This window comes from Palaemon carinicauda, chromosome 34, assembly GCF_036898095.1.
Source record: "Palaemon carinicauda isolate YSFRI2023 chromosome 34, ASM3689809v2, whole genome shotgun sequence".
NCBI lineage: Eukaryota > Metazoa > Arthropoda > Malacostraca > Decapoda > Palaemonidae > Palaemon > Palaemon carinicauda.
In genome coordinates this window covers 77164541-77178717 of record NC_090758.1, presented here as the reverse complement: position 1 = coordinate 77178717, position 14177 = coordinate 77164541, and the positions used below count along the sequence as shown (strand labels likewise).

At 41.2% G+C, this 14177-nt stretch overlaps 1 protein-coding gene across 2 annotated transcripts in view; it reads left to right on the top strand.

The window, feature by feature from the left end:
* Positions 1–14177, top strand: part of LOC137626485 (HEAT repeat-containing protein 5B) — a 95547-nt gene that overhangs the window by 35263 nt on the left and 46107 nt on the right. For both annotated transcript variants that reach the window (XM_068357507.1, XM_068357508.1), the window contains exons 10-14: positions 385–566; positions 1056–1174; positions 4589–4722; positions 5396–5505; positions 12827–12990. In XM_068357507.1, coding sequence (XP_068213608.1) covers positions 385–566; positions 1056–1174; positions 4589–4722; positions 5396–5505; positions 12827–12990 — 709 coding nt within the window. The remainder of the gene's footprint in view (positions 1–384; positions 567–1055; positions 1175–4588; positions 4723–5395; positions 5506–12826; positions 12991–14177) is intronic.

The window sequence follows — 14177 nt, the reverse complement described above, 5'->3', positions numbered from 1 at the left end:
AAAGATTGATTGATTGATTGATTGATTTAAAGTTTTCAAACAAGGACATTTATACAGATAGGTAAACTTCAAAAATTTGAACCTGCAGCAAATTTTTTATGTTGAACAGGCTGACATATAACTTCATAGTTTATAAATGACAGATCTATTTTAATATTGCTACTGTTCATAAAGTGTTTTATTTTAATTGTTCATTGTAGTTTATTTATTTTCTTATTTCCTTTCCTCATTGGGCTATTTTTTCCTTTTGGAACCCTTGGACTTAAATTATCCTGCTTTTCCAACTAGGATCGTAGCTTAGGTATTAATGATGATTATAATAATGATAATAATGAAACATTAATTTAAAATTCATTTGAAAATATCTTGGTTTATTTTCCGTAGCTGTGTTATAGCAGCGTTGGTGGGATGCGTGCACAAGACTCCGCTGGGAATCCCTCACATGCGCGGGAAGGTCCTCTTCAACATAGCCGAGGAACTCCTACGGTCCGCCAGCCAGAATTCGAGGCTCTCTCTCCATCGCACGCAGGCTGGGTGGCTCATCATTGGGGCCATCATGACGTTAGGTGAGTTAGCGCTCGTATGTGATTAGTCGTTCTATTCCTAGCAGTAACGCTGTAAGCAGTACAGGAGGTACACTTTCCTGCTTATCTTCTGAACATCTCCATATATATTTCTGACATTTATATTTCATTCTTCTTGGTTCTTTAACTTTCTTAGTTATTTTATTTAAGAGGAAATCTCCCAGCCCCTCTATCTGACAGGTTTTGAAATTGTTTGTCTTGTAAATACTACTGTGATGTAATTATAACCTGCTCTGTCCAAAGGATAGAAATCTTTTCTGGCTTTAAGCTAACACTGTTTTACAAACCCACTATACACTGTAGTCCTGAATATACTTTATACAAATTCCAAGAAAGTTATATGTGTGACATATCTATGTGGAAGAAATAAAGATTCTATGTAATTCACTAGTTTGATGATTGGTACTTTTTAATATTGCGATAGTTTTTAGGCATTTGAAATTTGATTTCTGATTATCAAACTTTTTCCAGGTGTTGGTGTCGTGCGAGGCCTGCTGCCACGAATGCTGCTTCTCTGGAAGAACTCTTTCCCGCGTTCCAGCAAAGAAATCGAGAGCGAGAAGGCCAGAGGAGATGCCTTCACCTGGCAGGTAAAACGAACTTTGATGAAATCAGTATTTCCAGTTTGTTTTCATCATTTTCAATCATATTTACTTTAGGTTTTTTTTCATTTATGGATTTAAGATACGAATAAGTTGTCTGCATTTTTGTCATGCGTAATTTCTGCCTTTACTCCCATCAGCTTTCAGTCTGTCTATCGACCTTTTTCTGTGAATTTCTAGTCCTTCCTTCAGGTTTTTGTCTTGGTCCTGGTAAGTGTCAGCCGTTGGGATCTCTGTCCGTGGTCTTAATATCTTTGAAAATCCCTCTATTGTCCAATGATTTCTCAACTGCAATCACATCTTTTCAGCGTTTTCTACTTTGTCAATAAGTTGTTCTCTTCCGGTCTCTTATATACACCTGGTTAGAAGTATCTAGTTTTCTAGACTTTGGATTTCCGTGATTGTACAGTACACGTTTTGACCGATGACATATGTCCACTTTTGGACACAAATCATACATACATACATATACCAAGGCACTTCCCCCAATTCTGGGGGGTAGCCGACATCAACAAAGAAACAAAAACAAAAAGGGGACCTCTACTCTCTACGTTCCTCCCAGCCTAACAAGGGACTCAGCCGAGTTCAGCTGGTACTGCTAGGGTGCCACAGCCCACCCTCCCACATTATCCACCACAGATGAAGCTTCATAATGCCGAATCCCCTACTGCTGCTACCTCCGCGGTCTAATCATACAGGGAATATATTATTGCATAAACTTGATAACAGCTTGTTTTAGTTTAGAACACACCTTTCAGGTTATACCTGTAAGTGATAAGAGTTTTGACTCTCCAGTCTAGTTAGGTGACTGCAAGTTAATCTCAGTAACGAATCTCTCTAAAGATTACTCGATGTATTACCGTATATATATTGAAAGGGCATCATACTCCATTTTGCTTTCTGCTTTTCGACTTGTCGTTAATTTCCTTCGGTGTTCCTTCGTAACTGTCTCCTCAGGTCAGTAATTCTGTCCGTGCATCTCTTGCGGTCAGCTGTAGGCATTATTTGATCCTTTGGTGATCCTGGATGGGAAGAAATTGCTGTCAGGTTCATGTCTTGTAAACGTTTTGTGGTCAGCAATGACGTCACTTGTCAACCTACTTATGTTGACATATTGTAAGGTAACTAACGAATGAACGTAGATAGAAAGAAACTGAATATTGCAATGGAAATCTCTATGAATCATCTAAAAAGGAATCCATCGGTTATAGTGGCATTCTGTTCCAAGGCCACCCTCTCCCCCCCGTGATAGGTGAAAAACCATGAAGTTGAAATGTGAATCTATTATATATTTTTATCGCTATTTTTATAACGTTGCATATTTTTTATCTTTTTAAAGTTTAGCTTTTATAAAAATCAAAAATTATTTTTTTCAAGACATAATTGAAATAGTGAATAATACTTCTTGACCCTTAGAAATCCACAATATAAAGAGACGTCCGCAATGTACGTTTAAATATATAGATAAATATGTGATATACTGAAGGAGCAATATGTTAACCCTTTTACCCCCAAAGGATGTACTGGTACGTTTCACAAAACCCATCCCTTTACCCCTATGGACGTACCGGTACGTCCTTGCAAAAAACTGCTATTTACAATTTTTTTTTTTTTTTTTTTTTTTTTTTTTTTTTTTGAGAAATTTCAGGCATTTTCCAAGAGAATGAGACCAACCTGACCTCTCTATGACAAAAATTAAGGCTGTTAGAGCAATTTAAAAAAAATATACTGCAAAATGTGCTGGGAAAAAAATAACCCCCTGGGGGTTAAGGGTTGGAAATTTCCAAAGAGCCTGGGGGTAAAAGGGTTAATTGCAATATGCATAGGATTAAATTTTACATACATGAACGAATCCTCATAGGCAGAGTTCCTTTGGCTCCTAGCTGCCCTTGATTTACGTCTCTCTACTTTATATCCATTCACATTTTCTTCCTTCGTGCCGTCCAAAATCTTATAACTTTTACTTCATATTGCAATTGCTTGGTTTCACCCAGTTGCACTTGGGTGCTGAAGGGCCTCACAGGCCCCAGTGCCAGGATATATAGCTAATATTCAGAAATCTAATCCTATAGAACTGTAACTTCTTTATTTTTATCTCTTTTCGTCTCCCATTAAGTAAAAATAAAGTCCTTTGGAAGCACTTTGATGATAGAAATATGACTTGACGGTATTCTTAACCCTTTAACCCCCAAAGGACGTACTGGTACGTTTCACAAAACTCATCCCTTTACCCCCATGGACGTACCGGTACGTCCTTGCAAAAAAATTTTCATATTTTTGATAATTTTTTGAGAAAATTCAGGCATTTTCCAAGAGAATGAGAACAACCTGACCTCTCTATGACAAAAATTAAGGCTGTTAGAGCAATTTAAAAGAAAATATACTGCAAAATGTGCTGGGGAAAAAATAACCCCCTGGGGGTTAAGGGTTGGAAATTTCTAAAGAGCCTGGGGGTAAAAGGGTTAATTGCAATATGCATAGGATTACACGTTACATACATGAACGAATCCTTATTGGCAGAGTTCCTTTGGCTCCTAGCTGCCCTTGATTTACGTCTCTCTACTTTATATCCATTCACACTTTGTTTCTTCCTTCGTGCCGTCCAAAATCTTATAACTTTTACTTCATGTTGCAATTGCTTGGTTTCACCCAGTTGCCCTTGTGTGCTGAAGGGCCTCACACGCCCCAGTGCCAGGATATATAGCTAATATTCAGAAATCTAATCTTACAGAACTGTAACTTCTTTATTTTTATCCCTTTTCGTCTCCCATTAAGTAAAAATAAAGTCCTTCGGAAGCACTTTGAGGATAGAAATATGACTTGACAGTATTGGTAAAGATTTTTTTAATAATAATAATAATAATCTATAATAATAACCCTTTTACCCCCAGGCTATTTGGAAATTTCCAACCCTTAACCCCCAAGGGGTTATTTTTTTCCCAGCACATTTTGCAGTATATTTTTTTTTAATTGCTCTATCAGCCTTAATTTTTGTCATAGAGAGGTCAGGTTGGTCTCATTCTCTTGGAAAATGCCTGAATTTTCTCAAAAAATTATCAAAAATATGGAAAAAAAAAAATTTTATAGCATTTTTTTGCAAGGACGTACCGGTACGTCTATGGGGGTAAAGGGATGAGTTTTGTGAAACGTACCAGTACGTCCTTTGGGGATAAAAGGGTTAAGTAAAAATAAAGTCCTTCAGAAGCGCTTTGATGATAGAAATAAGACTTTACAGTATTGATAAAAAAATTTTTTATGATAATAATAATCAATAATAATAATAACAACAATTGTTGAAGAGTAAGAACTTCTATGATCTCTCATGTTTGCTTTTTATCATCATGTTATTGTGCAGGAATCTTTACAAATTATTATAAGATGTGGTTTGTTTTTATGTTTCAGGTTACCCTGGAGGGTAGAGCAGGCGCGCTTGCATCGATGCACAGCTTCCTACTCCACTGCTCCGAGTTGGCGGCGGAGGACACCGTCAGGCGGCTGCTGTTACCCATAGAGGCTGCTCTCCTGATGCTGTCTAGGTGAGGGAACTATGGATACGGTGGTGCCATGTTTTGACACCATTTCTCTAACTGTTAGTAATTCATTTCTTTCTGAGTGGGGATACCTTTAACGCGGCGAAAGGGTTTGTGTACCGCCATGATCAGCAAAGCTGTACAGTGATGCCTCAGCCTAAGGGTTGATACCCTGAAAAAAAAGGTACAGTTAATTAACAAAAAAGTTGAAACTTTTTAAAATTACTCTCAGCGACGAGTTGGGATCTCGTAAGCTTTTCGTATCCTGAAAATTTTTTCGTATACTAGGGGCATAAAAATCTTCGTATCGCTTTTCGTACAATGAATTTTTCGTAATCAGAAACTTTCGTATGCAGAGGTATCACTGTACTTGCAAAGGCCACCCATACTATGTTGGTTTGCTGTAGATCAGATAAAATTCTCCTATTATCACCAATCCGCACTGGCGAGCGTGGTGGTGAAAACCGACCAAACCCCTAGACATGAATGAGACGTGTCTGAGGCTTTTGTCCTGCTGTGGACTATCAATGCCTGAATGATGTTGTTTACTGTTTAAAGTTATTGAGAATTTATATGATAGTCTCATAATGATTACTTTGTGCTTTCTGTATGTCAACACTGAAGGAGGTATTTGATGCGATGTATTATACTTAAAGGTCTAATTATCCATCATCTTCAGTATCACCCACATCGTGAAGCAGTACGGCCAGCATCTGAAGGCGTCCACAGCGATGGTTCGACTCCGACTGTACGAAGTCCTGGCTTTACTCCCTCCACAGTCATTCGAAAGTAAGTGTACTCACGGAAATGTTTTCAAACTTGTGATCTCCGGATTCAAGGGATCTGGATTTTGGAGTATATAGCTGTCGCTGGATTACTTGATGCCTCTAATTGAATGTATCTATCTTTTAATGTGGTCTTAAGTCTTAGGCCATATTTTTTGTTGCAGGAAAAGAGTAAATAGACCTCTTAAAGCTATCAGATATAGTATTATTATTACTAACTAAGCTACAACCATAGTTGGAAAGGCAGGATGCTATAAGCCCAGTTAGGAAAGGAAGTAAACTATTCGAGAAGTAATGAATAAAGAATATAAATATCTTGAAATTATTAACCCTTTTACTCCTACCATAAGGTTAGATTTTGAGCACATTTTGCTATATATTTTTTTTTTTTAAATTGCTCTAACAGGCTTAATTTTTGTCCTAAAGAGGTCAGGTTGGTCTCATTCTTTTGGAAAATGCCTGAAGTTTCTCTTAAAATTATCAAAAATATTCAAAAACATGTAATTACAGTTTTTAGATATTTAACTTAGCCGGTGAATATATAATAGCTGCAACTCTGTTGCTCGACAGACGAAAAACAGTAAAAACTCGCCAGCGATCGCTATACAGGTTGCGGGTGTGCCCACCAGCGCCAACTGTCGGCCAGATACCACTCTCTCGATGTAAACAAAGACTCAATTTCTTCTCTGTCGACGTGTCGACAAGACGTACTTTTACTCGCTGTAGAACCTGGAGTTTTCTCAACATATTTGGTGAAGTACTTCATTTTGGTTTGAGCTTTCGCAGTGCAGGTGTTTTATCTTCATCTTAAATCTTGAACTCGTTTTGGATAGATTTAATTTTTGGTGACAAAGAGAGTATGGACTTTCTTTGACTTTTAAATGGCCGACCCTTCCCTTAGACGGAAGTGTGTTTAGGCTTATAGTAATTATCTTATCACGTTATAAATTAATTATAGATTTTCCTCTATATATTTTATATCTCACCGCCTTTATTAGGCCTCTTCGATTAACTTTCCATTTATAATAAACATAAAAAATAAATTTTAATGTTTTGTTTATATGCGACCTTTCCTGAGAGTAGGCGGTCCTAACTTGGAAACCGAAGTTAAACAACGTTGAGCCCTTTCAATCGGAAATAGCTTTTAAAGAGCTAATGATTTAAAACTTTTTAAATGAATATTTTTAATAAATATTTTATGAAAGAATTTCTTTGAATAGTCTTCGTACTGTTTTCAAAGATGAACTAACGTTTAGTTTATTTATGCTACGCAGTTTGCGCTCTATCGTTACGATAGAGAGAGAGAGTATCACGGTTTCACTTTGCAGAAAGAGTAAATCGATTCTGAGGTTTTGTTCATTCTTCTTTCAAAGCTTCAATGTTTTAAATTCTATTTTAAAGGAACTTTTTAATTGAAAAACCTTTCAGTTTTTTTTCCTTTGGTCAAATAACATGTTTTTTTGACGAAATGTAATTGGGCTCTTCTCTTAGGTGCGAAATCAAGAGAGAAAGAGAGAGAGAGAGATAGAGACGGAGGGAGAGAGAGGAGAGAAAACGTTCCGTTCAAGCGGGTAACGTTGTTCTCGAGTTACTCTCGTCCCTAGTCTCTGTACGGGGAGAAAGGATAAAACGTTTTTAGTTTTATTCTCGTCCCCAGGTAATGTACGGTGAGAGATTGAAAACGTAGTTTTGAATGAACTAGTGTTTCTTCTCTTCCCCAACCACTGAATTTTTTTATCTTAAAAGATGTTTACTGTTTTTTTGCTGGTATTAATGTGCTTGCATTATACGACTGATTTCGCATTTACTACCTTTTGATGAGGGTAGAATTGCGTGCTTCAGGTAGAAATCAGTAAAAGTTTCGATTTCAGTGAAATAAGTGCAAAACAGAAAATCGTAGTGATAAAGTGATATTGCGCAAAGTGTTACAGTGTTGCGTCCGAGGGTTCGTCTGTTCGTGCCTGTCGTTCACCTAGTCCGGGACCTCTTGCAAGCTCCCAAGCCCAGGGGAGAAGTAATGTCGTACGACTTATGGGTTCGAGAGGCCTTGATCAGCGAACAGACGTTTCCCTCTATGGTATCGGGTGTATCTTACCAAGATCTCCCCTACCATAAGGCGAGAGAGACAATTTTCTCCTCGTCATCCGAAGGCTTTTCGCATAAGAAACCTGAAACAAGGTTTCGAGGCCCTTAAGCGAAAGTCAGTCCTTTCAGGACAGGTCCAGCGTCCTGGTTGCAGCCATTAGGACAGCTCTGACCCTATGCAGTCATCGGAAAACTGCTCGCCGCCTAACAAAAGCGTAACACAGACTCCGAGAGTCTTTTTTGTTGGCAAAGTGTTGCGGTCACAGACGTTACCCTCGTCTCTTACCGCAACCATTTCCGTTGATCTTAAATGGGTTGTACGGCAAGACATGCAGAATAAGCTTGCCTCCCTTATGGAAGACTATTCTACCGATTAGTCCGTTGAGCCTAGCCGTTTATCTCATCGAGATCCTGGCTTTCAGCCAACCTAACGCTCCTTTGTGCGTCCTGTTGACGTTGGCGTAGCTAAGTCACGTCAGTCAGGTTGTTTAGAACCACACTCGATGCGGTCTCGTGTGGATTTTCAGCCACATTTGGACGTTAGGCCACTTGCTGATGCTCCTGTTGACGTTCAGGACGTTCGCTAACAATCGGAGTTGACTTGTTTTGACGCTGTGCGTCAACCTCCGCATTCTAGAGTTGTTTTGACTGCTCAGTCAAGGCAGTCAAAGCAGTCTCGAGTGGACGCTGTGCGTCCTCACGCACCTGTTGTTGTTGACAGTTCACAGACTGTCAAGCAGTTACATGACGTTGCGTCCTGGTCTCTCGCACCTGTGGTTGTTGACAGTTCACAGACTGTCAAGCAGTTACATGACGTTGCGTCCTGGTCCGCTACTAATGCACCAGTGCGTGTGGACTCTGCTTGTAAAGCATTGCCACCACGGTAGGTCTCTCCCTTGCTTGAGACTCAGCTTTTATCGGACAAGGTTCCTTTAGATGAGGAAGTTGCTGTTCCCCCTCCTACTGATATTCCCTTGAGGACTCTGTCAGACGGAGAGGAGCCTAAAGCTGCTTAGCCCTCTATGGACTTTAATTAAATCATGCTGATTTTTAAGGATCTTTGTCCGGATCTTTTTGTAACTGCTGCTCCTCGTTCGCATAAACGTCAGAGCTTACACTAGGCCTAGCTACTTCGAAGCCGTTGTTTATAAGCTAGTGCTCTCTCGCTCTCCTAGAGAGCTTTACGTTTGCTAGGCGACTGGTTTATCACCAGGAGGAGTTTGGGGGATACAGCCTTTGCTTTCCCTTCTTTTAAACTGGCTTATAGAGCGAGAGTCTGATATGACACGAGAGAAGTTCTCGGCTTGGGAGTTCCTGCCTCTGCCCAGATAGACTTCTCAAATCTCGTAGACTCTCCCTGGCGCCTGGCCAGGAGACGCTCCAAGATTTTACAGGTCAACTTCACAGCTGTTTTCGAGCCTTTGAAGTTTTGCTGTACAATTATGTCATGCATAAACAAGGCTTTCAGGGATGGCTCCAATGATCTGACAGCCACGTTCTCTGCAGGGACAAGTCCCTCAGGGATTGCTCCATGATTTGGCAGCCATGTTCACTGCAGGAGTACGTAAGAGGCAAGTGCGCTCAATGTGTTCATTGTCAAGACAAACTTCACGATGAAGTCTACCAGGCTGTCTTGACAGCATTTATGGAAGGTGACTGGATGGTCTCTCTCAACCTTCAGGAGGCATACTTCCACATTCCTAGACACCCGGATTCCCAACCGTTTCTGAGGTTTGTTCACAGGAATGTGGGGTACCAGTTTCGAGCTATCGGAGATCAGAGCCTCCCTGTACTTGGACGACTGGCTTCTCAGAGCCTCTTCCAGTCATCGCTGTCTGAAGGATCTCAATTGGACTCTAGATCTGGCCAAGGAATTGGGACTCCTAGTCAATTTGGAAAAGTCACAGCTGGTCCCATCCCAAACTATTCTGTATTTAGGGATGGAGATTCACAGTCAAGTTTTTCGGGCTTTTCCGTCGGCCCCCAGAATAGGTCAAGCCCTGCTCTCCATCCAGAAGATGCTGAAGAAAGAACGCTGCTCAGTCAGGCTGTGGATGAGTCTGGTAGGGACGCTATCATCCCTGGAGCAATTTGTCTCGCTAGGAAGGCTACACCTCCGTCCTCTTCAATTCCATCTGGCTTTTCACTGGAAAAAGGACAAGACGCTAGAGGCGGTCTCGATCCCGATTTCCGGAAAGATAAAGTCTTGTCTGACTTGGTGGAAGGACAATATCAGCCTACGAGAGGGTCTTCCCCTGGCAGTTCAGATACCCAACCACGTTCTCTTCTCGGACGCATCGGACTTGGGCTGGGGCGCGACGCTGGACGGTCGGGAATGCTCAGGTCTGTGGAACTCGAGTCAGAGGAGCATGCATATCAATAGCAAGGAGCTTTTGGCGGTTCATCTGGCCTTGATAAGCTTCGAGAATCTCCTTCGAGGCAAGGTGGTGGAGGTAAACTCGGACAACACCACGGCCTTGGCGTACATTTACAAACAGGGAGGCTCCCACTCACTGACTTTGTACGAAGTCGCAAGGGACCTGCTCATCTTGTCAAAAGATCGAGGCTTCTCCCTAGTAACGAGGTTCATCCAGGGCGACTTGAACGTCCTAGCAGATTGTCTCAGTCGGAAAGGTCAAGTAATTCCAATCGAATGGACCCTCCACAAGGATGTGTGCAAGAGACTTTGGTCGACTTGGGGTCAACCCACCATAGATCTCTTTGCAACCTCGCTGACCAAGAGGCTTCCAATCTATTGCTCTCCAGTCCCGGACCCAGCAGCAATACATATAGATGCCTTCCTCCTAGATTGGTCACATCTGGATCTTTACGCATTCCCACCATTCAAGATTGTCAACAAGGTACTGCAGAAGTTCGCCTCTCACGAAGGGACAAGGTTGACGTTAGTTGCTCCCCTCTGGCCCGCGAGAGAATGGTTCACCGAGGTACTTCGATGGTTAGTAGACGTTCCCAGAAGTCTTCCTCTAAGAGTAGACCTTCTACGTCAGCCACACGTAAAGAAGTTACACCAAAGCCTCCACGCTCTTCGTCTGATTGCCTTCAGACTATCGAAAGACTCTCGAGAGCTAGAGGCTTTTCGAAGGAGGCAGCCAGTGCGATTGCTAGAGCAAGGAGAGCTTCTACCATTAGAGTCTACCAATCGAAGTGGGAAGTCTTCCGAGACTGGTGCAAGTCAGTTTCTGTATCCTCGACCAGTACCTCTGTAGCCCAAATAGGTGATTTTCTCTTATACCTGAGAAAAGGACGATCCCTTTCAGCTCCCACTATCAAGGGCTACAGAAGCATGTTGGCATCGGTCTTCCGGCATAGAGGCTTAGATCTTTCCAACAATAAAGATCTGCAAGACCTCCTTAAGTCTTTCGAGACCACTAAGGAGCGTCGTTTGGCTACTCCTGGGTGGAATTTAGACGTGGTCCTAAGATTCCTCATGTCAGACAGGTTTGAGCCTTTACAGTCAGCCTCCCTGAAAGATCTCACTCCTAAGACTCTTTTCCTGGTATGCTTAGCCTCAGCTAAAAGAGTCAGTGAGATTCATGCCTTCAGCAAGAACATCGGATTTTCGTCAGAAAAGGCCACTTGTTCTCTGCAACTTGGTTTTCTAGCCAAAAATGAGCTACCTTCTCGTCCTTGGCCTAAATCTTTCGATATTCCCAGCTTATCGGAGATCGTAGGCAATGAACTAGAAAGAGTCTTATGCCCTGTTAGAGCTCTTAAGTTCTACTTAGCTCGTACTAAACCTTTACGAGGCCAATCTGAAGCGTTATGGTGTTCGGTTAAGAAACCATCCTTGCCTATGTCAAAGAATGCTTTGTCATGTTTTATCAGATTGTTAATACGAGAAGCTCATTCACACTTGAGTGAGGAAGACCGATCTTTGCTTAAGGTTAAGACGCACGAGGTTAGAGCTGTAACAACTTCCGTGGCCTTTAAGCAAAATAGATCTCTGCAAAGTATCATGGACGCAACCTATTGGAGTAGCAAGTCAGTGTTCGCGTCATGTTACTTAAGAGGTGTCCAGTCTCTTTACGAGAACTGCTACACACTGGGACCATTCGTAGCAGCGAGTGCAGTAGTGGGTGAGGGCTCAACCACTACAATTCCCTAATTCCATATCCTTTTAATCTGTCTCTTGAAATGTTTTAATGTTTTTATGGGTTGTCCGGAAGGCTAAGAAGCCTTTCGCATCCTGGTTGATTTGGCGGGTGGTCAAAGTCATTTCTTGAGAGCGCCCAGATTAGGGGTTTGATGAGGTCCTGTTGTATGGGTTGCAGCCCTTGATACTTCAGCTCCTGGGGGTCTGTCAGCATCCTAAGAGGATCGCGGGGCTCCGTAAGGAAGACGTACTTACAAGGCAGAGTAATCGTCTAAGTCGACTTCCTTACCAGGTACCTATTTATTTTGGTTTTGTTATATTGATAACTGTCAAAATGAAATAAAAAACTCTTAGCTTATACGATGTAAACATATTTAACTGGTCTCTACCCACCACCCTGGGTGTGAATCAGCTATTATATATTCACCGGCTAAGTTAAATATTTAAAAATGATATTTTAATTATAAAATAAATTTTTGAATATACTTACCCGGTGAATATATAAATTAAACGACCCTCCCTTCCTCCCCAATAGAGACGCAGTGGGATGAGAAGAAATTGAGTCTTTGTTTACATCGAGAGAGTGGTATCTGGCCGACAGTTGGCGCTGGTGGGCACACCCGCAACCTGTATAGCGATCGCTGGCGAGTTTTTACTGTTTTTTGTCTGTCGAGCAACAGAGTTGCAGCTATTATATATTCACCGGGTAAGTATATTCAAAAATTTATTTTATAATTAAAATATCATGTTTTGCAAGAACGTACTGGTACATCCTTTGGGGGTGAAAGGGTTAACAACATTAAAATAGATTTGTCATATAGAAACTATAAAAAGAGACTTGTCAACCAGTTTAACATGAAAACCTTCGCTGCAAGTTTGAACTTTGAAATTCCACCGATTCAACTGCCTGATTAAGGATGATGATAAAACTTCTAGACTAATATGTAGTGTCGAGCCTTATGAGAATTATAATGATTGTTCAGAGCTATAGGTGAATTGCATTTTACAATAGACTTGTTACAAAGGGAGCATACAAAGCCCCTAAAGAAATAAAAGCATTAACCTTTTCCGAACCCCATGTGGGAATTTAACACGTCTAATCTTTTGACTGACGATTTCTCTACAGGTCACTACACGAGCATTCTGAAGCTGCTCGTCAGCGAGTTCACCCTGGCCGAGAGCGGTGCAAACACCACGACGTCCCTCCTCCGCACCATGTGTCATGCCGACGACTCCGTCATCCTGGGCACGTGGTTGCACCACACCCATCACAAAGCTATTGAAGATCAGGTAAATATAATCTTTAGTGAATGCTGCTGCTGCTGCCTCCGATGCCTTAGATGACCGCGGAGGTAGCAGCAGTAGGGGATTCAGCATTATGAAGCTTCATCTGTGGGAGGGTGGGCTGTGACACCCTAGCAGTACCAGCTGAACTCGGTTGAGTCCCTTGTTAGGCTGGGAGGAACGTAGAGAGTAGAGGTCCCCTTTTTGTTTTTGTTTCTTTGGTGATGTCGGCTACCCCCCAAAATTGGGGGAAGTGCCTTGGTATATGTATGTATGTATGTATGAAGCATCCGCTTAGAGATTAGTCTGAATTGCTGGAAAGATTCGTAGTACCTTAGTTATTGATCGAAATGAAGGCAGAGAGTTAGGTGTCGTGATGAGGTGAAGGATGATAGGGAGAGAAGAGGTTTGGTGGAAGAGGATGCCTGCGATAGAAGGCATTGTAGAGGGCGCACCAGGCAACTTGACCCCTTGATGTAGGGATAATGGTTGGAAAGAAGAATTGTTCATATTTTCAGGTGATATTCCCCTTAGGGTGCTATTGCTACCAATGTACACAGGCTGTAATATGGCTTTTTTTTTCCCCTTTTTTTTACTCTTCTATTCAGATCCAACTATTGTCATTGCCTTCTGCCTTTTACTTTTCGATTTAGTGTTTTTCCTCCAAGTTACCTGTCCACCTTAGCAAACTTTCATTGGCTCAATTTTTAATTTAGGTACCATCAAATCTTTTCATGAATTTTAAGAGTAGAAATGTTATTAACCCTTTTACCCCCAGGCTATTTGGAAATTTCCAACCCTTAACCCCCAGGGGGTTATTTTTTTTCCCAGCACATTTTGCAGTATATTTTTTTTAAATTGCTCTAACAGCCTTAATTTTTGTCATAGAGAGGTCAGGTTGGTCTCATTTTCTTGGAAAGTGCCTGAATTTTTTCAAAAAAATATCAAAAATATGAAAAAAAAAACATTTTTTATAGCATTTTTTGCAAGGACGTACCGGTACGTCCATGGGGGTAAAGGGATGGCTTTTGTGAAACATACCAGTACGTCCTTTGGGGGTAAAAGGGTTAATGATATTGATAATGATGATTGTAATGTAAATACAATAATGCCAAGTTACATAAGACACCACAGAATTATTTATAAGTTTGTAATCATTAACATTACTCTTTGACTTTATTTTTTTTTTTTTT